This window comes from Salmo trutta, chromosome 38, assembly GCF_901001165.1.
Source record: "Salmo trutta chromosome 38, fSalTru1.1, whole genome shotgun sequence".
NCBI classification, from domain to species: Eukaryota; Metazoa; Chordata; class Actinopteri; order Salmoniformes; family Salmonidae; genus Salmo; species Salmo trutta.
The window spans coordinates 17632815-17659921 of record NC_042994.1 but is presented as its reverse complement, the minus strand read 5'-3'; the positions used below and the strand labels follow the sequence as shown (position 1 = coordinate 17659921).

General features: G+C 43.0%; 1 protein-coding gene across 1 annotated transcript in view; it reads right to left on the bottom strand.

Moving 5' to 3' along the window:
• LOC115178847 (nidogen-1-like) overlaps positions 1–27107 on the bottom strand; it is an 80274-nt gene that overhangs the window by 18107 nt on the left and 35060 nt on the right. Inside the window, exons 9-11 of the mRNA XM_029740215.1 lie at positions 22993–23130; positions 21999–22127; positions 21510–21653 (exon numbers count right to left, since the gene is read on the bottom strand). Of these exons, the coding sequence (XP_029596075.1) occupies positions 21510–21653; positions 21999–22127; positions 22993–23130 (411 nt within the window). The remainder of the gene's footprint in view (positions 1–21509; positions 21654–21998; positions 22128–22992; positions 23131–27107) is intronic.

Genomic DNA, 27107 nt, shown 5'->3' with positions numbered 1-27107 from the left:
TGTGGGGGAAAGGGGCTGAGTGTGTGTGTGTGTGCGTGTGTGTGTGTGTGTGTGTGTGTGTGTGTGTGTATCCCCATCTGTTGCTAGGGGGTAATGATGTAAGGGGGGACAATATAAGATTAATCACAATAATGGTTTGCTAAAACAATAATTGCTTCTCAAAAATGAAATTTTTGTAATGGCAATCCTGGTTTTAGGTAACAATCCTGGTTTTAGGTAACAATCCTGGTTAGAGGTAACAATCCTGGTTAGAGGTAACAATCCTGGTTAGAGGTAACAATCCTGGTTAGAGGTAACAATCCTGGTTAGAGGTAACAATCCTGGTTATAGGTAACATTCCTGGTTATAGGTAACAATCCTTTGCATGAACTGCCTACATTATTACACGTTACTTGTTAATTATGGAAATTAAGATGCGCTGGATTTTTAATATATATATATACAGTGAGGGAAAAAAGTATTTGATCTCCTGCTAATTTTGCACGTTTGCCCACTGACAAAAAAATGATCTGTCACGGTTGTCTTCGTCTTCCGACGATAATGCGAAATCGTCGTCTGAAAAGCGAGACCAATACGCAGCAGGTACGTGTATGCTCATTTTGATGATTTATTAACTTCAAAAAAATGAATACAAAAATAACAAACATGAGAAACGAACGAACGAACGACAACAAACAGTCTGGCAAAGCCTAAGCTCAACACAGAACAATCACCCACGAATAACAAACACACCCTAATATATGGGACTCTCAATCAAAGGCAGATAGACAACACCTGCCTTCAACTGAGAGTCCCAACCCCAATCAGCACAACATAGAAACACACTCACCAGACTACACATAGAAATACATTAACATAGAACATCAACCCAAAACCCCGGAAATACTAAATCAAACCCCCCTTTGAACAAACACACCACCCTGAACCACATAAAACAAATACCCTCTGTCACGCCCTGACCAAACTACAAAACAATTAACCTTATATACTGGCCAGGACGTGACATGATCAGTCTATAATTTTAATGGTCGGTTTATTTGAACAGTGAGAGACAGAATAACAACAAAAAAATCCAGAAAAACGCATGTCAAAAATTGTATAAATTGATTTGCATTTTAATGAGGGAAATAAGTATTTGACCCCCTCTCAATCAGAAAGATTTCTGGTTCCCAGGTTTCTTTTATACAGGTAACGAGCTCAGATTAGGAGCACACTCTTAAAGGGAGTGCTCCTAATCTCAGTTTGTTACCTGTATAAAAGACACCTGTCCACAGAAGCAATCAATCAATCAGATTCCAAACTCTCCACCATGGCCAAGACCAAAGAGCTCTCCAAGGATGTCAGGGACAAGATTGTAGACCTACACAAGGTTGGAATGGGCTACAAGACCATCGCCAAGCAGCTTGGTGAGAAGGTGACAACAGTTGGTGCGATTATTCGCAAATGGAAGAAACACAAAATAACTGTCAATCTCCCTTGGCCTGGGGCTCCATGCAAGATCTCACCTCGTGGAGTTGCAATCATCATGAGAACGGTGAGGAATCAGCCCAGAACTACACGGGAGGATCTTGTCAATGATCTCAAGGCAGCTGGGACCATAGTCACCAAGAAAACAATTGGTAACACACTACGCCGTGAAGGACTGAAATCCAGCAGCGCCCGCAAGGTCCCCCTGCTCAAGAAAGCACATATACATGCCCGTCTGAAGTTTGCCAATGAACATCTGAATGATTCAGAGGACAACTGGGTGAAAGTGTTGTGGTCAGATGAGACCAAAATGGAGCTCTTTGGCATCAACTCAACTCGCCGTGTTTGGAGGAGGAGGAATGCTGCCTATGACCCCAAGAATACCATCCCCACTGTCAAACATGGAGGTGGAAACATTATGCTTTGGGGGTGTTTTTCTGCTAACGGGACAGGACAACTTCACCGCATCAAATGGACGATGGACGGGGCCATGTACCGTCAAATCTTAGGTGAGAACCTCCTTCCCTCAGCCAGGGCATTGAAAATGGGTCGTGGATGGGTATTCCAGCATGACAATGACCCAAAACACACGGCCAAGGCAACAAAGGAGTGGCTCAAGAAGAAGCACATTAAGGTCCTGGAGTGGCCTAGCCAGTCTCCAGACCTTAATCCCATAGAAAATCTGAGGGAAATGAAGGTTCGAGTTGCCAAACGTCAGCTTCGAAAGCTTAATGACTTGGAGAAGATCTACTCAAAGGAGTGGGACAAAATCCCTCCTGAGATGTGTGCAAACCTGGTGGCCAACTACAAGAAACGTCTGACCTCTGTGATTGCCAACAAGGGTTTTGCCACCAAGTACTAAGTCCTGTTTTGCAGAGGGGTCAAATACTTATTTCCCTCATTAAAATGCAAATCAATTAATACATTTTTTTACATGTGTTTTTCTGGATTTTTTTGTTGTTATCCTGTCTCTCACTGTTCAAATAAACCTACCATTAAAATGATAAACTTATCATTCCTTTGTCAGTGGGCAAATGTACAAAATCAGCAGGGGATCAAATACTTTTTTCCCTCAATGTATATATATATATTTTAATAGCAATATATAATGCAAATTGAGGTGAGAGCAATGGAAATGCTTTTGGCGGTGATCTGCTTCTGTTCTGTGGGTGGCACTGTGTGCTCTTTTCGAAGGATGGGTCCTGGTCTTTCGGGGTCCCTGGGATCCGAGGGGATGGGGGTGGTCTGCCGGTCACTGGGATGACAACCCACCTTGGGATGGGGAGGGGTTTTAGCGGGTGGAATAGTGGGGAACAATTGGAGGTTTACTTAGTAGCAATGCAAATATCATGGTATAGCTATATGGAAACTCAATCACTATGGTACTTTTCAATGGTGAGTTTACAAACATATATTATGATAAATAGATTTGACACTCGTATCTCATTATGGTAAATGGTGAAATAAGTATAGCCAGTTATAATTGTAATGGCTTAGTAGATAATGAGAAAAGATAATCAGTATTTACCTGGCTAAAAGAGAAGGAATTTAATATACACTGCTCAAAAAATAAAGGGAGCACTTAAACAACACAATGTAACTCCAAGTCAATCACACTTCTGTGAAATCAAACTGTCCACTTAGGAAGCAACACTGATTGACAATACATTTCACATGCTGTTGTGCAAATGGAATAGACAACAGGTGGAAATTATAGGCAATTAGCAAGACACCCCCAATAAAGGAGTGGTTCTGCAGGTGGGGACCACAGACCACTTCTCAGTTCCTATGCTTCCTGGCTTATGTTTTGGTCACTTTTGAATGCTGGCGGTGCTTTCACTCTAGTGGTAGCATGAGACGGAGTCTACAACCCACACAAGTGGCTCAGGTAGTGCAGCTCATCCAGGATGACACATCAATGCGAGCTGTGGCAAGAAGGTTTGCTGTGTCTGTCAGCGTAGTGTCCAGAGCATGGAGGCGCTACCAGGAGACAGGCCAGTACATCAGGAGACGTGGAGGAGGCCGTAGGAGGGCAACAACCCAGCAGCAGGACAGCTACCTCCGCCTTTGTGCAAGGAGGAGCAGGAGAAGCACTGCCAGAGCCCTGCAAAATGACCTCCAGCAGGCCACAAATGTGCATGTGTCTGCTCAGACAGTCAGAAACAGACTCCATGAGGGTGGTATGAGGGCCCGACGTCCACATGTGGGGGTTGTGCTTACAGCCCAACACCGTGCAGGACGTTTGGCATTTGCCAGAGAACACCAAGATTGGCAAATTCGCCACTGGCGCCCTGTGCTCTTCACAGATGAAAGCAGGTTCACACTGAGCACGTGACAGACATGACAGAGTCTGGAGACGCCGTGGAGAACGTTCTGCTGCCTGCAACATCCTCCAGCATGACCGGTTTGGCGGTGGGTCAGTCATGGTGTGGTGTGGCATTTCTTTGGGGGGCCGCACAGCCCTCCATGTGCTCGCCAGAGGTAGCCTGACCGCCATTAGGTACCGAGATGAGATCCTCAGACCCCTTGTGAGACCATATGCTGGTGCGGTTGGCCCTGGGTTCCTCCTAATGCAAGACAATGCTAGACCTCATGTGGCTGGAGTGTGTCAGCAGTTCCTGCAACAGGAAGGCATTGATGCTATGGACTGGCCCGTCCGTTCCCCAGACCTGAATCCAATTGAGCACATCTGGGACATCATGTCTCGCTCCATCCACCAACGCCACGTTGCACCACAGACTGTCCAGGAGTTGGCGGATGCTTTAGTCCAGGTCTGGGAGGAGATCCCTCAGGAGACCATCCGCCACGTCATCAGGAGCATGCCCAGGCGTTGTAGGGAGGTCATACAGGCACGTGGAGGCCACACACACACTACTGAGCCTCATTTTGACTTGTTTTAAGGACATTACATCAAAGTTGGATCAGCCTGTAGTGTGGTTTTCCACTTTAATTTTGAGTGTGACTCCAAATCCAGACCTCCATGGGTTGATAAATTGGATTTCCATTGATTATTTTTGTGTGATTTTGTTGTCAGCACATTCAACTATGTAAAGAAAAAAGTATTTAATAAGATTATTTCTTTCATTCAGAACTAGGATGTGTTGTTTAAGTGTTCCCTTTATTTTTTTGAGCAGTATATATTGTTTACAGTAAACTCATTCAACAATTTCAGATGAAGTTGCGTGGAAAAAGGACTAGCGGCGGCAAAATATATTTCTCCCATTGGCAAAGAAATTCAAAAGGGGTGATGATATTAATTAACAGTAATTGTGATCCAAATATGCAAATTGCCCAAACAGATCCTCAGGGTAGATGGATGATTTTAAATATGTTATTGGACCATAAACAGATATGGCTCATTAACCATATACGGTCCAAATATTGATGATCCACGTTTCTTTGAAAATATATATAATAGTTTATCAACCCTACAAGCAATACGAGACTATTATTATGGTGAGAGATAATAATACAGTTTTAAATACCTCTATGGACCGTAAATGAAATCCCACAACAAACTTTCACCTGCATGCACTTAAGGAAATCACAAATGTCATGGAAATATTGGAACTAGTGGATATATGGAGGCTTAAATATCCTGACCTAGTGAGATATACATGGCGAAGGCTAAATAAAGCTAGTCGTCTTGACTACTTTCTTAGGTCATTCTCTCTGGCACCAAAAGTTGAAGATGTGTTAGGGGACAGAATGCGGTCGGACCATCAAATAATTGACATATACTGTATATTACTTACAGAATTTACACGTGAGCGAGGATATTGGAAATTTTATCAAAGCCTATTGGATGATTTTAATGATTTTAACTAGGACAGAATAATTAATCAATTATTTTTTCCAACATAACATACAGTTGAAGTCGGAAGTTTAAATACACCTTAGCCAAATACATTTAAAATACTTTTTTCACAATTCCCTGTCTTAGGTCAGTTAGGATCACCAGAATGTGAAATGTATGAATAATAGTAGAGAGAATGATTTATTTCAGCTTTTATTTCATCACATTCCCAGTGGGTCAGAAGTTTCCATACACTCAATTAGTATTTGGTAGCATTGCCTTTAAATTGTTTAACTTGGGTCAAACGTGTTGGGTAGCCTTCCACAAGCTTCCCACAATAAGTTGGATTAATTTTGGTCCATTCCTCCTGACAGAGCTGGTGTAACTGAGTCAGGTTTGTAGGCCTCCTTGCTCGTACAAGCTTTTTCAGTTCAGCCCACACATTTCTATAGGATGAGGTCAGGGCTTTGTGATGGCCACTCCAATACCTTGACTTTGTTGTCCTTAAGCCATTTTGCCACAACTTTGGAAGTATGCTTGGGGTCATTGTCCGTTTGGAAGACCCATTTGCGACCAAACTTTAACTTCCTGACTGATGTCTTAAGATGTTGCTTTAATATATCCACATATTTTTCCTCCTTCATGATGCCATCGATTTTGTGACGTGCACCAGTTCCTCCTGCAGCAAAACACTGCCACAACATGATGCTGCCACACCCGTGCTTCACGGTTGGGATGGTGTTCTTCGGCTTGCAAGCCTCCCCATTTTTCCTCCAAACATAACGATGGTCATTATGGCCAAACAGTTCTATTTTTTTCATTAGACCAGAGGACATTTCTCCAAAAAGTACAATCTTTGTCCCCATGTGCAGTTGCAAACCATAGTCTGGCTTTTTTATGGTGGTTTTGGAGCAGTGGCTCCTTCCTTGCTGAGCGGCCTTTCAGGTTATGTCGATATAGGACTTGTTTTACTGTGGCTATAGATACTTTTGTACCTGTTTCCTCCCGCATCTTCACAAAGTCCTTTGCTGTTGTTCTTGGGATTGATTTGCACTTTTCGCACCAAAGTACGTTCATCTCTAGGAGACAGAACACGTCTCCTTCCTGAGCGGTATGACGGCTGCGTGGTCCCATGGTGTTTATACTTGCGTACTATTGTTTGTACAGATGAACGTGGCACTTTCAGGCGTTTGGAAATTTCTCCCAAGGATGAACCAGACTTGTGGAGGTCTACAATTTTTTTTATGAGGTCTTGGCTGATTTATTTTGATTTTCCCATGATGTCAAGCAAAGAGGCACTAAGTTGGCAGGTAGGCCTTGAAATACATCCACAGGTACACCTCCAATTGACTCAAATGATGTCAATTAGCCTATCAGAAACTTCTAAAGCCATGAAATAATTTTCGGGAATTTCCCAAGCTGTTTAAAGGCACAGTCAACTTAGTGTATGTAAACTTCTGACCCACTGGAATTGTGATACAGTGAATTATAAGTGAAATAATCTGTCTGTAAACAATTGTTGGAAAAATTACTTGTGTCATGCACAAAGTAGATGTCCTAACCGACTTGCCAAAACTATAGTTTGTTAACAAGAAATTTGTGGAGTGGTTGAAAAACGAGTTTTAATGACTCCAACCTAAGTGTTTGTAAACTTCCGACTTCAACTGTAGGTACAGCAGATCCCCTTACTGTATGGGACACTTTTAAATGTGCCCTTAGAGGCCATGCAATTCAGTACTCATCTATAAAACAAAATGAAATGTAGGTCAAAAGAGTCCATATTAACAAAGGAAATGGAAGTACAAACAGTACAGACTGATAGCCTTAAAAACTGTACCATGGAGGCTCAGAATAAGTTATTGGAAAAACAAAAATAAATGGAGGAACTTATTCAAGAAAGATCAAGTGTAATATATTATTAAAAATAAAGCGAACTGGATGGAATATGGGGAAAACGCACCAAATTCGTTTTTAATCTTCAACATAGAAATGCTCCCAAAAATAATTTACTGAAATTTGTTACAAATGACCGAGTCAACCATGACTCACCAAACAATATTTTGAAAGAGGAAGTAAAGTACTTTAAGCATATGTTTTAGTTTCAGTCTGTCACCGAAAATGTCATACTTGTCGTTGAATATGTCGTATGGGAGATAGAAGGACCAAGGCGCAGCGGGATTGTGGACACTCATGTTTATTACTGATAAAAACATGTAAGGTATCCACTTGAGAAAAAACAAAACAACAAACAATACTCACAACAGCAACAGTGTGGCAGGCTCAAACAAACGCAGTGCACACAACATTTAACAAACACAAACCCCCTGCCACATCCTGACCTAGACAAAGCAATACGCCCTCTGCCACTCCGGCAGTTCAGCGCAGTCTGGCCACTCCGGCAGTTCAGCGCAGTCTGGCCACTCCGGCAGTTCAGCGCAGTCTGGCCACTCCGGCGACTGTTGATTGGCGGGCAGCTCCGACGACTGTTGACTGGCGGGCAGCTCCGACGACTGTTGACTGGCGGGCAGCTCCGACGACTGTTGACTGGCGGGCAGCTCCGACGACTGTTGACTGGCGGGCAGCTCCGACGGCTGTTGACTGGCGGGCAGCTCCGACGGCTGTTGACTGGCGGGCAGCTCCGACGGCTGTTGACTGGCGGGCAGCTCCGACGACTGTTGACTGGCGGGCAGCTCCTACGACTGTTGACTGGCGGGCAGCTCCGTCACACAGTCCTTGTGCCCCCCCCTAAAAAAATCTCTCCTCCTGGCCATGCAGAAAGAGTTTCACAGTAGAACAAAGGAACTTCTTCTACATCACAGAACTTGAGAACTGAACAATATCCACGTTTTGGAGAATGTGTAAATGGTCGGTGGAGAAGCCAGCTACGACCCGGTCCGTTTTGTTTCATGTTTGTGACCTCATGAAAGACAATACAGACATATTACCATAACTCTGTTTATACAGGTGCCTCCATTATGAGGTTTGAGTCTAATTATTGCATAAAATGAATGAGTAAAGATGAAACTATTTGTGAAATGATGTAATGATGTTAATGTGAGAGAATTGTATTCCCTTTAAAGTTTAACTAAGTCATTGGCCCACCCTGATGAGCACAGACATGATCTGGCTCATGGGACAGCCCTTTTTCTATCTGTTCCGAATAAAACCCCCACCTGAAGAAATCGTCTTCAGACCACGTGTACCTTGGTCAGCTGAGGGGGCGAAGGTTGAGTAGAGACAACAAAAACCTCAGTATAAGCTAAGGTTATAATGGTTGTGAATTCCTAACCATACCATGTGGAACATTGGCTACACGGGTGGAAATGGTTAAACTCTGAGACTATCGATCCCGACAGAATAAAAGCAAATCTTCGATACTGCTAGAAATTATGTCAACCTGACATGCGAAGACCGACAACCGCCGAAACATCTATATTATAAGAACATTTCTGAATGGTACTCTGAAGTATCCATTCTAACCACGAAAGACTCCAGGGAAGCATAGAGACGCTAGGATGAACTTTCCAACAGAAAGACAGACAATTCCAACAGAGATCACGACAACACACTGAGCGTAAATATATATTGATTGCAATTATTCCCGAATGAGTGAGCGTTCGTGCAAAGGGTTAGCATTTCAATTAATATAATTATCAACTGTGTAGTCACTCATTTTAGTCTTTCCCGCCCTTCTCAGTCCACACCCACTTGCCTTTGTCTGCCAAGCCGTCATATCGGCTTAGCCCACAAGGGAACCTCCCCTATAATTTCCTTGTAACCATTTCTACTGTTTGTTTGTTTATGCATTTCTGTGATTTTTTAGTTATATTAGGAAAATTATAACTTTGTAATCTGAAGATTTTCCTTGGTGCCCCGACTTCCTAGTTAATTACATTTACATGATTAGTTTAATCACATAATAATAATTACAGAGAATTGATTTGATAAAATAACAAGCTATTTTGGGAGCGCCTCTGGTCGTATGTCGTTAGCGTCAGAGCAATGAGTTGTAAATTCCAGATTTAGTCCGTTAGGCCAAACGGTACGATTTCTGTCGTTCAATATTAATTTCTAGAGCAAGGGCATAGAGCCAGTAAGGTTAGAAATTAGAGGATAGATCTGTTCGGCAACCGAGCCAAAGTATTCTGTCCGCCTACCGCGCTAAGCCAGTGTGGGTAGGCCACAGGCGTATCTGTATTTATGCACCGTGTCGCTACGGTCATCATAATGCTAGCAAACTATGCCGAATGGGTTAATGTGAGACGTCACTAGTAAACCCCCCTTTCTATTGTGAAGGGGTCCCTATTTTGTGCTTGGACGTGAGATTTCTGAACAAAGTAAGATTAGCTTGCACGAGATGCTAAGCTAACAAAGGAAAACAGTATTTTCTTTTTCCTGTGTCACGTTGAAATTCCTCCACATTTCAGCTTTCTGCGATCACTGGTGGTGAAGAATCCCCAGTACATTTCTTGAAAAAAGAGTTAGGTGACACCAAAATGTGGATCACGTTAAGATATCCAGCGAATCGCAATTGACTGGATATCGATGTCTCATTCAAGTGAAATTGCCAGATTTACCTTTCAAGTGGATATTTTAAATAATATCCAAATTGATTGGGTTTCTACAATGAAACAAGTTAAACTTTTACCACGTTAACCTAGATGAAGCAACGCTCTCAGGTTAATTTAAAGTTTAATTCCCAGATAGCCTACACAGGTTTGATTTATCATTCAAATTGATCAATCAGTAAAATCTGCTTTTGCAAAGCACATTCAGTAAACCCCAGTACTGACCGAAGTCCCGCATCCAGCGAGAATCCCATGTGGCTTTGGCCTTAGGGAGGAGTGAACCTAGTGGTGAATGTACTCTAACATTTAAACTACTGGTTACTTTTATGATAATCCAGACAATCCCAATTGCTTGGATATCATCGTCTCATTCAATTTAATAAGTTAAATTGTCAAACATACCTTTCTAGGTTCTTCCAATTAAATGAGACATTTTAAACTTTGCAATGGTAACCTAGATGAACCAACGTCCCAGGTTAAGTAAAGTTTAATTTCCTGATAGCCTATCCATGTATGATTAATCATTATCATTGGTTAATTAATTTGCGTCCAACTACCACAGCACTGATGTTTCATTAACATCTATAAATAGATAAAAAATTGTCTTTGCAGCTCCCAACCTATTCCAAAACTAAACTTTGGAAAATTAGGAAAAACATTTTTCCTTTCAAATGTTCTAATAATGTGCAAGCTATCAGAGAGGGTAGTCCCCACTCGCCCATTAATTAGTGAACCTCCAACCATAAATGGATTGATCTCTGACCTCAGCAGCGATACCAACCCTAATTATGCCATTGGCGGAAAAACAGCAGATAACAACGCTCTCCAAAATCAACCATCGGGCGCAGGCCTCAAAGGTTGTCTCCAGTCTAGCTTTGATGTCTTGCCATTCGAGATTGGCATCGGTCCAATACCGCAGTGCACAGCTGAAGCATGAGCAGGTAACGGTAGACAAAGGGACAGGTGGAGAGAACCGGGAAATCAATGACAAATGCAGAAAAGGGAAAAATTCTGCTAGCTATGGAACTGCGTTTGAAAACGGAACAATTAACTTCACTGGGGTAGGGGGCAGCATTCGGAATTTTGGATGAAAAGCTTGCCCAAATCAAACTGCCTGCTACTCATGCCCAGAAGCTAGGATATGCATAGAATTGGATAGAAAACACTCTAAAGTTTCAAAAACTGTTTAAATAATGTCTGTGAGTATAACAGAACTGATATGGCAGGCGAAAACTTGAGGAAAATCCATCCAGGAAGTACTATTATTTTGAAAGGCTGTTTTTCCATTGAAAGCCTTTCCACCATACAAAGACTTAGGACCCAGTTCACGATCTCTATGGCTTCTTCTACATGTGGCCAGTCTTTAGGCATTGTTTCAGGCTTTTACTCTGAAAAATGAGGGAGATACGGCACTTTCAATGAGTGGACAGTGGAAATTTCCAGACATGAGTCCAGCGTGTGATCGGGAATGCGCCTTTCTTGTTTCTCCTTTTCTATTGGCAAAGCTTTTGTCCGGTTGAAATATTATTGATTATTTATGACAAAAGCAACCTGAGGATTGATTTTAAACATTGTTTGACATGTTTCTACAAACTTTTACTGTACTTTTTTGACTTTTCGTCTGGATGTTGAGAGCGCGCTTTGTGCCTTTGGATTACTGAACTAAACACACCAACAAAACTGAGGTTTTTGGACATAGAGGGACATTATCGAACAAAACAAACATTTATTGTGTAACATGGAGTCCTGGGAGTGCCACCAGATGAAGATCATCAAAAGGTAAGTGATTAATTTTAACGCTATTTCTGACTTTTGTGACACCTCTCCTTGGCTGGAAAATGGCTGTATGGTTTTCTGTGACTAGGCGCTGACCTAACATAATCGCATGGTGTGCTTTCGCCGTAAAGCCTTTTTGAAATCGGACACTGTGGTTGGATTAACAAGAAGTTTATTTATAAAATGGTGTATAATACTTGTATGTTAGAGGAATTTAATTTTAATTATGGGATTTCTGTTTTGAATTTGGCACCCTGCAATTTCACTGGCTGTTGTTGAGGTGGGACGCTACCATCCCACTTATACCAGAGAGGTTAAATGTAATTGCAAAAACTTATGACGAGGAACAAGCACAAACTCTTCGACAAAATCGCCTTCTACAGGAACAACTCAATTTAGCCAAAACTAAATACGATGACGTCCACGCCAAACTAGATAAATCTGACGAGTTATCTACAAACAGGCGCGCTCAACTTGATAACATGCAGTTTTGTTGAACGTTACTCAAAGTAACACGGTTCTACTCAAAATGCTGCAGACCAAAGACGATCAGTTAACCTCTCTAGGGTAGGGGGCAGTATTTGCACGGCCGGATAAAAAAACGTACCCGATTTAATCTGGTTATTACTACTGCCCAGAAACTAGAATATGCATATATTTTTTTGATTTGGATAGAAAACACCCTAAAGTTTCTAAAACTGTTTGAATGGTGTCTGTGAGTATAACAGAACTCATATGGCAGGCAAAAACCTGAGAAGATTCCTTAGAGGAAGTGCCCTCTCTGACCATTTCTTGGCCTTCTACACTCTCTTTATTGAAAACTGAGGATCTCTGCTGTAACGTGACACTTCCTACGGCTCCCATAGGCTCTCAGAAGGCGGCAGAACGTTGAATGATGACTTTGCAGGCCATGGCTGAAAAACAGTAGCGCATTTGGATAGTGGTCGATCAGAGAACAATGAGACTGGGGCGCGCGTGCACGAGAAGAGTCCATTTTAGATTTTTTGTCTTTGAACGAAAACAGGGTTTCCCGGTCGGAATATTATCGCTTTTTTACGAGAAAAATCGCATAAAAATTGATTTTAAACAGCGATTGACATGCTTCGAAGTACGGTAATGGAATATTTAGAATTTTTTTGTCACGAAACGCGCCGGGCGCGTCACCCTTCGTCACCTTTCGGATAGTGTCTTGAACGCACGAACAAAACAGAGGATATTTGAACATAACTATGGATTATTTTGAACCAAACCAACATTTGTTATTGAAGTAGAAGTCCTGGGAGTGCATTCTGACGAAGAACAGCAAAGGTAATAACATTTTTCTTATAGTAAATCGGAGTTTGGTGAGTGCCAAACTTGGTGGGTGTCAAAATAGCTAGCCCGTGATGGCGAGCTATCTACTCAGAATATTGCAAAATGTGCTTTTGCCGAAAAGCCATTTTAAAATCGGACATAGCGATTGCATAAAGGAGTTCTGTATCTATAATTCTTAAAATAATTGTTATGTTTTTTGTGAACGTTTATCGTGAGTAATTTAGTAAATTCAAGTGTTCGGTGGGTATGCTAGTTCTGGTTTTTGATATAAATATGAACTTGATTGAACAAAACATGCATGTATTGTATAACATAATGTCCTAGGAGTGTCATCTGATGAAGATCATCAAAGGTTAGTGCTGCATTTAGCTGTGGTTTGGGTTTATGTGACATTATATGCTAGCTTGAAAAATGGGTGTCTGATTATTTCTGGCTGGGTACTCTGCTGACATAATCTAATGTTTTGCTTTCGTTGTAAAGCCTTTTTGAAATCGGACAGTGTGGTTAGATTAACGAGAGTCTTGTCTTTAAAATGGTGTAAAATAGTCATATGTTTGAGTAATTGAAGTAATAGCATTTCTAAGGTATTTGAATATCGCGCCACGGGATTCCACTGGCTGTTGAGTAGGTGGGACGATTTCGTCCCACATACCCTAGAGAGGTTAATGAACACAATGACTAAGTTGGATGACAAATCAGCAGAACTCATTGAAGTCGCTGATGAAATGAATGATGAGAGAACTCAGGTGATGAAGATGGAAATATTGATTTCTAAAAGCGGAGGAAATCTCCTCACTGAATCTCTCGCTCCGTACTCAAGACCTCTATCTGCAAACCATGACAGATAAGTTTGAGACCGAAAGGAGCAAGTGCGACACTCACGTGTCCAAAATCAGTACTTTAAGCGCTCAAGTGGATTCTGCAATGCAGCAGAATACCATCCTAAGGAAGTCCAGAATGGTCACGCTCTACAGCGTGACTACCCATCCAAGCAACCGTAGCCCTGTACTCACAGGAGTAAAGACGATAGGTTTCAGACTTTGCCTCCCTCATGTGTCCCTCTGTCTTCTCCCCTTGGCCATTCAGTACTGAGTAATATGGCGCCTCTTGACCAACAAAGCCAAAGCTTGTCTTCTCCTCTTGGCCTTTAGGCCCCAATTTCCCCACAGGATGAAGCCAACCCTCTGCCCGCTTGGCACGGAATACCTTGACAAACTCGTCAAGAATTTCTCCACCTTTGAACCCGTTCCAGGTCAGTCAAACGATACTGAGACGTTCCTTGCTGATGTAGAGGACGCATTGGATGGCTACCCTAACGCTACGGATTCTGACAGGGTTTACCTGTTGAAGCGAATGTCGAATAGACACGATGAGGTTCATTCGTCTAAAACAGCAACATGTGCTAAATGACTACGCTAAACTTGCCACAGCTTTGAAATTAGAATTCAGTGGTTCTGCGACTCGCAAACACGATAGCTCACTGGCTAACACCGTCAAACAAGCTCGGAACGAACACCCACAAGCTTACTATCATAGGCTTTGTTCAGCTTACTTTGGCCTACTCACTGAAACAGGAATGGAAGAGCTGTTACCATTCAAACAAATGTTTCTGTCGAACATGTATCTCACTTTCATTACCTACTTGGGCACTGCAGCCCACGTTGGCTTGCCTATCTTACAACTCAGAGAGCTTGCAAGCACAGCTTTTGAGGCATCAAAAGTTCACAACACTAAGAGCCCTGACCACTCGGTTTTGAAGTTTGACCAGGAGCACTCACTCCAGTTAGAGGGTGCATTATCAGGTATTGGAGTGTTGAGAGATGACGCACAACAATGTTTTCTACCACGAAACCACGATTCTCCGTGGTCGAAATAACTGTAAAGTACATCACCATCAAAAAGATTACTGCTACAATCAAACGGTTCCCTACGTTCCAGCACCCAACCCACACAAAGTGTCAGAGCACAAGGGTAACAAAGGGTTGAAGGATGATCAAAACATAGACCAATATTTTCCAGAAGTTCCACTACGTGAAGAACTAAAGCAAGAAAAATTTGAGAAAAGGGTAAAAGATAAGTCACAAGGACTATACGGGGAATTACCGGACACCAGGTCCACAGGAATTAACACCCATAGCAAGGACGTTAAAATTCTAATTTCTCCCCCTCAAGACCCTATCCAGGGCCCGCTTGATCAAGAAACAAGCCCATGGGCTTTGTCTATAGACTCTGATACAAAGGTTGTGAAGAAAAAGGTAAAACGCTTCGTTAAAGCCAAGCCCACTCAAAATCTGAAAAGTCGAACTGCTTCCACCTTGAACAGAAATGGCACATCATGTCGTTGCGACCGACCACTCCACTTTGTGGGGAATATGTCCATTAAACACGAATCTAAACGCCCTTACCTGGAAACAGTCCTGGAGGATTGCTTAACTTGTCATGCACTAATTGATTCGGGTGCGACAATATCACTCATCTCTCAAACATTGTTCAATAATCTCAAAAGGGCTTTGAAACCAACTAAACATTGGTTAAAAGTGGAACGATGCAATACTACACTTTGAGGGGTCACTCAGACTACCTCACCTCTCACATTGAGAGTCATGCTGTAACTACACTTCCAAGACGTATCGCTCATTCACCCTGTGTATGTTAGCAGCCTTGAATCTGTACCCCTGCTACTTGGGGCAGACTTGATGGATCGGTTACTCCCACTGACGGATTGGAAAACCAACCAGGTATAGTCACAGGCCACAGTGCCTTCTCCACTGGTCACACTGTCTTCCCCTAACGCTAGCTGCAAAGCAGTCATTCACGAGGGGTCTGTCGAAAGCACCCCTTGGGAAAAAGATGTTTAGAAACCTCTTGGTGCAGAATCCGATCCAAGGAGATATCCAACGATATATCCAACGATATCTCGACACATTCCATCAGTCAACCTGATTGACCATTGTTTTCATGATTTCAAGCCAGCTGTCTCTGTGAATGAGCAACTTCCCTCCTCCTTGCAGTCGTGGAATACGGTAGTTGAGATTAACTTCTCTTGCCCTTTGGACACTTCCGCAAGCACTGCGGCCGTCTCAGCAAGAAAAACATTGAACCGCAGAGTATACTCTGCCTCCGTTGATACACCTTCCACTTTGAAGGGAGACTGTCACCCCTTACAATGACACTAATGGCGCAAGTCCATCAACTGACCCGATGACTCCAACTGGTGAAACACTTTGCGATATCACAGACCGTTATCTTCGTCTCAGTTCGCAGGTACTGAAGAGGTTGCCACCCGAGGACGCAGTGGTGACTGACAGGCCTCGACAGCCAATGAGCGTTTTGAAGCACAAACACCAGGAGATTTGGTTGAAAGGTTACAGCCGTTCTCATAACAACGCGGCCGCTGACAACTCGTACATAGGGTCCGACCTTTTCGTTTGCGCCTCGGATACCAACACCACCCGCTGGTGGGGGGGGGGGGGTCCCGAGACACAAAGGGGGGGGATAGTAGCCCAGACCCATGATGAGCTTCATCGAGGCCGGCGGTGGTGGTGGGGGGGGGGGGGGTTGAGACTACGGGCAACACCGTACAAGGCCGCCAGAGCATAAAACAAATCTAGTTGTAAACTCCCCTATGAGAACAGTGAGCAGCAGACAGGCCCCTAGACACATAAGACATTACTGAGGTGTACCACACTGGTCGTGGAAGAAGACCAGTGGACTTCCACCTCAAACAATTGGTACATTTTGAAAAAAATAGTCATGCCTTGCCATGTGTAGGTTCAACTAAAATACAACTAGTAAAATGCTCTAATCATGTGTTCCGGTAGAATAATATTTCAGAATAAATCGGTAGATTTGAAGATTAGCCTTAACTTCCTAGTTAATTACATTTACATGATTAGTTTAATCACATAATAATAATTACAGAGAATTGATTTGATAAAATAACAGTCTTCACTTTAATGATGCCAAAGACACATCACAGGACTGACAAAAAGTGCTCTTAACTGACAAGTGGTGGTTTTGTCTCACCAGGAGTGATGGTCGGATTCACGTTTATCGTCTAAGGAATTAGCGTTACACCGAGGCCTGTACTCTGGAGCGGGATCGATTTGGAGGTGGAGGGTCCGTCATGGTCTGGGGCGGTGTGTCACAGCATCATCGGACTGAGCTTGTTGTCATTGCAGGCAATCTCAACACTGTGCGTTACAGGGAAGACATCCTACTCCCTCATGTGGTACCCTTCCTGCAGGCTCATCCTGACGTAACCCTCCAGCATGACAATGCCACCAGCCATACTGCTCGTTCTGTGCGTGATTTCCTGCAAGACAGGATTGTCAGTGTTCTGCCATGGCCAGTGAAGAGCCCGAATCTCAATCCCATTGAGCATGTCTGGGACCTGTTGGATCGGAGGGTGAAGGCTAGGGCAATTCCCCCCAGAAATGTCCAGGAACTTGCAGGTGCCTTGGTGGAAGACTGGGGTAACATCTCACAGCAAGAACTGGCAAATCTGGTAGGAGATGCATAGCAGTACTTAATGCAGCTGGTGGCCACACCAGATACTGACTGTAACTTTTTATTTTGACCCCTCAGTCAAAGATTTGGACACATACTCATTCAAGGGTTTTTCTTTATTTCTACTATTTTCTACATCTACAAGACATAAAATAACACATATGGAATCATGTAGTAACCAAAAAAGTGTTAAACAAATCAAAATATATGTAACGTGTACAGTGAGTCGGGAAGCAAGTACAGGGAGTGAATTTAATAATAATACATAGAACAAAACAAGAAACACGAGTAGCGTACAGACATGAAACAACAGAACAGAAACAATAACGCCAAGTGAAAGAACTAAAGGGAGTGACATATATATGGAAGGTAATCAGGCAGTCCAAGTGAGTCTGATGAGGCGCTGATGCGCATAACGATGGTGAGAGGTGAGCAGCCTGGTGACCTCAAGTGCCGGAGAGGGAGTATACGTGACAGTACCCACTCCCTGACGCGTGGCTCCAGCCACCGGACGCCGACCAGAGGGATGATCCCGGGGACCAGCCGATCACTTCTGCTGAGGTGTGGGAACCTGTCGAGCCGGCTGAGGCATGGGAGCTTGTCGAGCCGGCTGAGGCATGGGAGCCTGCTGAGCAAACCAAGTTTTGGAGGCATGGGAGCCTGCTGAGCAAACCAAGTTTTGGGAGCCTGTCGCGCCAGCTGAGGCATTGGAGCCTGACAAGCTAGCTGAGGCATCCTCGGTAGACTCGGCAACGGACACTTGCTGGGGCAACCGAGTCTTGTAAACATGACGAGCTGGCTGAGGCATGGAAGCCTGAAGAGCCAGCTGAGGCATCCCTGCGGTTGCTCCGGTAGCGGCACCCGGACCCGACGTCACCTATACTAACAAAAAACTAAAAAATACTTCCCTTTGGTGAGGCGCTATTCAGTAACGTGTACGCTGGGAGTCGGGAAGCAAGTTCAGGGAGTGAATTTAATAAGAAATAATACATAGAACAAAACAAGAGATACGAGTAGCGTACAGACATGAAACAACGGACAGAAACAATGACGACTAGGGAAAGAACCAAAGGGAGTGACATATATAAGGAAGGTAATCAGGCAGGTGATTGAGTCCAGGTGAGTCGTGATGAGGTGCTGATGCACGTAATGATGGTGACAGGTGTGCGTAATAAGGACAGCCTGGCGACCTCAAGTGCCAGAGGGAGTATATGTGACAATATATTATAAATTTTAGATTCTTCAAAGCAGCCACCCTTTGCCTTGATGACAGCTTTGCACACTCTTGGCATTCTCTCAACTAGCTTCACTGCAGAATGCTGTGGTAGCCATGCTAGTTAACCTGTTATGGCTAGGGGGCAGTATTTTCACGGCCGGATAAAAAACGTACCCGATTTAATCTGATTATTACTCCTGCCCAGAAACTACAATATGCATATAATTATTAGCTTTCGATAGAAAACACTCCAACGTTTCTAAAACTGTTTGAATGGTGTCTGTGAGTATAACAGAACTCATTTGGCAGGCCAAAACCTGAGAAGATTCTGTACAGGAAGTACCCTGTCTGACCATTTCTTGCTCTTCTTGATTATCTCTATCCATTACAGAGGATCTCTGCTGTTACGTGACACTTCCTACGGCTCCCATGGGATCTCAGAAGGCGGCAAAAAGCTGAATCGTGAGTCAGAAGTTTACATACACTAAGTTGACTGTGCCTTTAAACAGCTTGGAAAATTCCAGAAAATGAAGTCATAGCTTTAGAAGCTTCTGATAGGCTAATTGACATAATTGGAGTCAATTGGAGGTGTACCTGTGGATGTATTTCAAGTCCTACCTTCAAAGTCAATGCCTCTTTGCTTGACATCAGGGGAAAATCAAAATAAATCAGCCAAGACCTCAGAAAAAAAATGTAGACCTCCACAAGTCTGGTTCATCCTTGAGAGCAATTTCCAAATGCCTGAAGGTACCACGTTAATCTGTACAAACAGTAGTACGCAAATATAAACACCATGGGACCACGCAGCCGTCATACCGCTCAGGAAGGAGACGCGTTCTGTCTCCTAGAGATTAACGTACTTTGGTGCAAATCAATCCCAGAACAACAGCAAAGGACCTTGTGAAGATGCTGGAGGAAACAGGTACAAAACAGGTACAAAATCTATATCCACAATAAAACGAGTCCTATATCGACATAACCTGAAAGGCCGCTCAGCAAGGAAGAAGCCACTGCTCCAAAACCACCATAAAAAAGCCCGACTACGGTTTGCAACTGCACATGGGGACAAAGATTGTACTTTTTGGAGAAATGTCCTCTGGTCTGATGAAACAAAAATAGAACTGTTTGGCCAAAATGATCATCGTTATGTTTGGAGCAAAAATGGGGAGGCTTGCAAGCCGAAGAACACCACCCCAACCGTGAAGCACGGGGGTGGCATCATCATGTTGTGGGGGTGCTTTGCTGCAGGAGGGACTGGTGCACTTCACACAATAGCTGACATCATGAGGAAAGAAAGATATGTGGATATGTTAAAGCAACATCTCAAGACATCAGTCAGAAAGCTTGGTCGCAAATGGGTCTTCCAAACGGACAATGACCCCAAGCATACTTCCAAAGTTGTGGCAAAATGGCTTAAGGACAACAAAGTCAAGGTATTGGAGTGGCCATCACAAAGCCCTGACCTCAATCCCATAGAAAATATGTGGGCAGAACTGAAAAAGCGTGTGCGAGCAAGGAGGCCTACAAACCTGACTCAGTTACACCAGCTATAAATCATTCTCTCTACTATTATTCTGACATTTCACATTCTTAAAATAAAGTGGTGATCCTAACTGACCTAAGACAGGGAATTCTTACTAGGATTAAATGTCAGGAATTGTGAAAAACTGAGTTTAAACGTATTTGGCTAAGGTGTATGTAACCTTCCGATTTCAACTGGACATATATTTACAAAAAAAATACATGGGGGATTGGAAATGATGCAGACAATAATGTTGATGGAAGCTACAATCTATCTGCAATATTAAAAGAATTATAACAAATAAATAAAACATGTAAAAAAGGTCTAGACATATCTCCTGATGACAAATAAATATTGTTGCTGTGAGTGAGTTCAGATCATTTAAGTCATTTCAACCTCAGAAAACACCATGCGCGCGCACGCACATACACACAGCACGCACATACACACAGCACGCACACACTTGTACAGCTAACCTTGTGGGGACACACAATTCAGTCCCATTCAAAGTCCTATTTTCCTTAACCCCTAACCCTAACATGCTGACCAGACCAGACGCGTCGCGTGCGCGAGCGTTGCAAAATAAATGTACACATATATGTTATTCAATCATTGCACCCACACTGCTCGCGGGTGTCAGCGAGCGTCTGTGTGGCCATGCGCTACAGTAGAAATCGGTTCTATTGGTGACGCTCATCACGCTGCAAGCCGGCCTCTCCCATCTCATAGGTTTTTAGGAGCATATACCCACGTGAGTGATTGAAAGGTGAACTTAGGTCCACACTCCGGAAGGTTGTAGTAATACTGTAAAGTTGGTTGCCATCCGCCATATTAAGTCCAAAATAATAATAGGAAAGGAAAGAGGAGAGATGACGAGAAACTAATTCGGTTTACCGTTTTATCTGTGGATTAATTGTCGGAGTTGAGGACCTTGTGCATTTCAGGTAAAATAACAACCCAATGTTTATATCCCAGGACAAATGAGCTAGCAACAGCAAGCTAGCTAAATTGCCATAATGTTTAATGCTTTTCGACCTGCCCCAAATTAATATAATTAGTTCAGAGTTTGTTTTGATATTTCAACCTGCCTGTCCTGACCGTGTCTGGTGTGGGGGTACAAAATCAACACGCGCGCGAGTGGTTTGCTCAGCATGTAAATCTAACCCTAACACTAATTTTAACCTTAACCCTAAACCACCTAGAAATAGCATTTGACCTTGTGGGGACCAACAAAATCCCCAGTCGGTCAAATTTTTGTTTTGGACTTCTGGTCCCCACAAGAATAGTTAAAAAAAACACACGCACGCACACACGCACACACACGTTTAAGTGTCACCCTACCCTGGCAAGTATAACCATCACCCACGAAGCCGGACAGACAGGAGCAGATATAGGCAGATGCCCCCGTGTAGCTACAACGTGCCCTCTCTGGGATGTCGCAGTTATTGGTACCCCTCTGGCAGTGGTCTATGGGACGGTCCACTTCTACAAGGGATAGGGGGGAAAGGGAGAGGCAGATTTTAGACTTGGTGGAGACAGAAATCCCGAATCCTTTGTTTGATGAAACTAAAACTATAAAAAGGAGTAACAAATGTGAGAAATTTCTCGGTAGACTGTTTGATAGACTAAAGAAAAAACAGATTAATAGACTGAAATAGCATAGAAACTCTCTTAAATTTGAGTTTAAGATTAATATATAGATGATATGAAACAATCTGTAAAAGGTTACTGTATTTAGAGTGTGTATTAAGTTAAGCAACAGAGTTATATTGGAGGTCATCCAAACAAAGAACAACACAGCTGCAAACACGCTTTTTCAGCACTACATACCGACACAGGTCTTGCCATCGCTGGCGAACTGGAAACTGTCCATACACTCGCAGCGGAATGTTCCCGGTTGGTTGTTGCATATGGCGTGAGAACCACAGATCTCTGTCATCTCTCTGCACTCGTCAATGTCTACAAAATGAGCACATTCAATTCAAACAACTTTATTTGTCCCATAAGAGCAATTCTGTTGCACCAGATTAATGTTTACTGCAAGTCATATCAACAGCCATAATAATAATTACATTATTTCATTGCATATTTGTAATAAATGATTTAATGTGATCACTTGTGTCAATTGTAGTATATGTAACAATATACTGTACATTACAGTATATTAATAATATGAATTGTTAGTGATGGGGCATTTCTTGTTTTCCTATGCTACAGTCTGTCTCAGTCCTGTAATACTTGTTTATCTCTTTGGGCGGTCTTGCCCTTTACTGATGTAAAACGTCTTTGAATTCTTAGAAAGTGCAAAATAAGCCAAATGTAATGTCACCACTACTATGAAGATGCCATCTTACTAATATTACCTATTTTATGAAGATCAGTCATGAAAGGTAATGAGCTGTTTTCACACCAAATGTACAGATCTAGGATCAGCTCGCCCAATCCTAACCTTCCCCCAATCCTTAGTGGGGAAATTGCTAAACTGACCACAGATCAATGTCTAGGGAAACTTCACTTTCAGTCCTATTACAGCTAGTATTTATTCAAAAAATTTCCTACAAATTGGTATGCTCTGCTACTGAAATTGTTTAAGGAAATTGATCACCACTAAATGGTGCTAAGTAGTCTTTATTTCAAAGAATCCCCATGAAAAAGTTTATTAGATAATAAAGTAATAAAGTTATTACCATGCATTCTTTAATGAATTTCCAGGTAAATAGGTCAAATAAAGTATAACCCAAACTTCAATAGACTATTCCCCATGTCCCTTATGTATCAGCTGGTGTAGGTTTAAGCTGATATGTATAGTGTGCAGGGCCCCTACCATAGCATTGACGTCCGTCCCCAGTGAAACCAGTGGAACACTCGCAGGTGAACTGGATGCCTTCTTCGGGTCTGCAGGCGGCGTTGGTGTCGCAGCCGTGTCTACCGGTGAAACATGGGTTCTGCTCTGGTGGGCCACCTGTCAATCAAAACAAACGTCCATTCTCTTGAGGGGCAGCAATGGGATCCGTGTTAGTGGGTGATGCCATCAATGCGTAGTTCAGGGTTAGTTCTGATGTTATAGCTAGAATTTAAGCGAAATAGTTGCAGTAAACATGGTAGGGACCAATTGGTTGGACAAACAGCAATTCAGTTATAGGCTACATGTAGTGCTTCAGTAATGCTTTTGTGTGGCTGTTTTCAGATTATGGATTTTGTAAATCAAGGAATCAGGGGAGTTCTACTTTGGAGTTACTTCAGTCTTTGGATACTTCAGTCTGAAAAGACACAGTATAGTACTACAACCTGAAATGAATAGATTCCTAGTAACCCTCACATTAGTTATTGTTGGAAATGGCTTACGCTGTGGAATACCTGGACAAGATGTTGTGACATCACACACACAAACAATGTCTCAGTTTTGTAGACACAGACATGTAAGACACCTCTCCTGGCTGTTAGAAGGGACATGCAGACCGCTTATCAGACAGCTGCTTATTAGGGTCCTCCAGATCCCATTGCGTCCTCACAGGAAACTCAGCACAGATGTTGCACTTTTTCCAATAAACTCCAGCTGAGTCAAGTTTGCTTGCATAACCTACCCCCGGCCCCCTGACCGCCACCCCCGGCCATCCCCTATGTACCTTTACCCCTCTCCCGGTGCCTTCCTCTTGCCCTCCCCCACTCTCCCCCTTCTTCTTACACCTCCTACCTGCAGTAAATAACCTTGTGTGAATTGAAGCACGGCCCCTTGTTTACCTTAGCCGTTAACCTTTACCCTGTCAAGTATTTGGGTGTCTTTGAAAGGCCAGCTGAGGAAATACAACAACACAAGGTTTTTGGTTTACCTACAGATAATGTTACTCAACAGATAATTACTATTCTTTTGGCTCGACATTCCATACTGTGTATAGTCAGGGATTCAAATGCTCTTGAAGAGCAACGTATGTAATACGATGGTCCATGGAGGCAACAAATGAGTGGTAACAACAACCCCCAGATGTCTAAAGAAGACACACTTATGAGTATAGACAGAAGAATCTGTTGGGAAAATGGACACTGTTACAATTACAGGTCCTGATCCTAATCTCTTAGAACCAGCTGTTCTGTAAACACCAGCAAGAATCATTAGGAACCACAGGTGTCTTTGGTTTTCCCGTTTGACGTGGATACGTTTCATCATAATAATGGGATTCATAGATGCTAATGAATGCAAGTGCAACGAAAACGACAGTGGAAACGCTACAATTCTTCCAGTGAAGGCGTGTTTTGCGTTTCCATTTTCATTCCCCACACCACACTCACCTACAGCAGCATCCACCAGTCACAAAATAAGAATACACTTTCATAAGCTCCCCATTACACACATTTGACCCATCAATCTTCTTTACATCTTCAGCATAGGAATCACTACAAAAATGTTGTATGATCTCTTAAACACTATTTTAAACCCTGCTTTGGAACTTCAGCTATTCTGGACACAGCTATTATATTGTGGTCACTCCATCCAATGGCTGTGGATGCACCTTTAGCACAAACTTCTGCAGCATTACAAAAGAATAATCAATACACGTGGATGATATACAGTAGTTCCTGTACTGTTTGTAAACACCCTGGTAGCTCGATTAATAACCTGAAGCAGATTACAGGCATTGGTTACAGTAAGCAGTTTCTTCTTGAGTGGACAACTTGATGAAAACCTATATTTTTTTAGCTCACCCGGAATATAGACTTCTCTGTTAACATCATATACGCTACCAAGCATTGCACACATATTATCCGGATAATGTTAGCACTTGGTGGCCAATAGCAGCACCCCAAAAGAAGAGGCTTTAGATGAGGCGGGTGAAACTGCAACCACAACACTAGAACAACTTTAGGCAAGACATCCTCTCTGAGCTTCACTGGAATTTGCCTCTGAACATACAGTGCATCTGGAAAGTATTCAGACCCCTTGACTTTTTCCACATTTTGTTAGGTTACCCCTCATAAAAATCCCTGATCAATCTACACACAATACCACATAATGACAAAGCAAAAACAGGTTTATAGATTTGTTTGAAAATGTATAAAAAAAAACTGAAATATCACATTTACATAAGTATTCAGACCCTTTACTCAGTACTTTGCTGAAGCACCTTTGGCAGCGATTACAGCCTTGAGTCTTCCTGGGTATGGCGCTAGAAGCTTGGCACACCTATATTTGGGGAGTTTCTGCCATGCTATTTTCAGGTCTCCAGAGATATTCGATCAGGTTCAAGTCCGGACTCTGGCTGGGCCACTCAAGGACATTCAGAGACTTGTCCTGAAGCCTCTCCTGCATTACCTTGGCTGTGTGCTTAGGATCGTTGTCCTGTTGGAAGGTGAACATTTGTCCCAGTCTGAGGTCCTGAGTGCTTGGAGCAGGTTTTCATCAAGGATCTCTCTGTACTTTGCTCTGTTCATCTTTCCCTCGATCCTGACTAGTTTCCCAGTCCCTACTGCTGAAAAACATCCCCACAGCATGATGCTGCCACCAGAGTGCTTCACCATAAAGATGGTGCCAGGTTTCCTCCAGGCATTCAGGCCAAAGAATTCAATCTTGGTTTCATCAGACCAGAGAATCTTGTTTCTCATGGTCTGAGAGTCCTTTAGGTGCCTTTTGGCAAACTCCAAACGGGCTGTCATGTCTACCATAAAGGCCTGATTGGTGGAGTGCTGCAGAGATGGTTGTCCTTCTGGAAGGTTCTCCCATCTCCACAGAGGAACTCTGGAGCTCTGACAGAGTGACCATCGGGTTCTTGGTCATCTCCCTGACCAAGGCCCTGCTCCCCCGATTGCTCAGTTTGGCCGGACGGCCAGCTCTAGTAAGAGTCTTGGTGGTTCCAGGCTTCTTCCATTTAAGAATGATGGAGACCACTGTGTTCTTGGGGAACTTCAATGCTGCAGAAATGCTTAAGTACCCTTCCCCAGATCTGTGCCATGACACAATCCTGTCTTGGAGCTCTACGGACAATTCCTTCGACCTCATGGCTTGGTTTTAGCCCTGACATGCACTGTCAACTGTGGGATCTTATATAGACAGTTGTGTGACTTTCCAAATCATATCCAATCTCAAGCTTAATTTTGAGTCTCATAGCAAAGGGTCTGAATACTTATGTAAAAAGAAGTATTTCTGTTTTTTTTGTTTTAATACATTTACAAACATTTCTAAACTTGGTTTCACTTTGTCATTATTGGGTATTGCATGTAGATTGATGAGGAAAACATGTATTTTAATCTATTTTAGAATAAGGCTGTAACATAACAAAATGTGGAAGAAGGTGTGGAATTCCTTTCCGAATGCACTGTATACAAAGACACCTCCCCTATATTTATTCCTGTCTGTCCTATGGATATTAATATCCCTGTATTGCTACTGCTGTGTTGACAAATGAATTAACTAAGTGAGTCTAAGTGATGGCTAATATACACTATATAAACAAAAGTATGTGGACACTCCTTCATATGAGTGGATTTGGGTATTTCAACTTGTCAAAGGATACCACCTTGTTCGTCAAATTTCTGCCCTGCTAAAGCTGCCCCGGTCAACTGTAAGTGCTGTTATTGTGAAGTGGAAATGTCTAGAAGCAACAACGGCTCAGTTGTGAAGTGGTAAGCCACACAAGCTCACAGAATGGGACTGCCAAGTGCAGAAGCGTGCAGCGCATAAAAATTGTCTGTACTCGGTTGCAACACTCACTACCAAGTTCCAAACTGCCTCTGGAAGCAACGTCAGCACAAGAACTGTTTGTCGGGAGCTTCATGAAATGGGTTTCCATGGCCGAACAGCCACACACAAGCCTAAGATCACCATGCGCAATGCCAAGCGTTGGCTGGAGTGGTGTAAAGCCTGCCGCCATTGGACTCTGCAGCAGTGGAAACGCGTTCTCTGGAGTGATTAATCATGCTTCACCATCTGGCAGTCTGACGGACAAA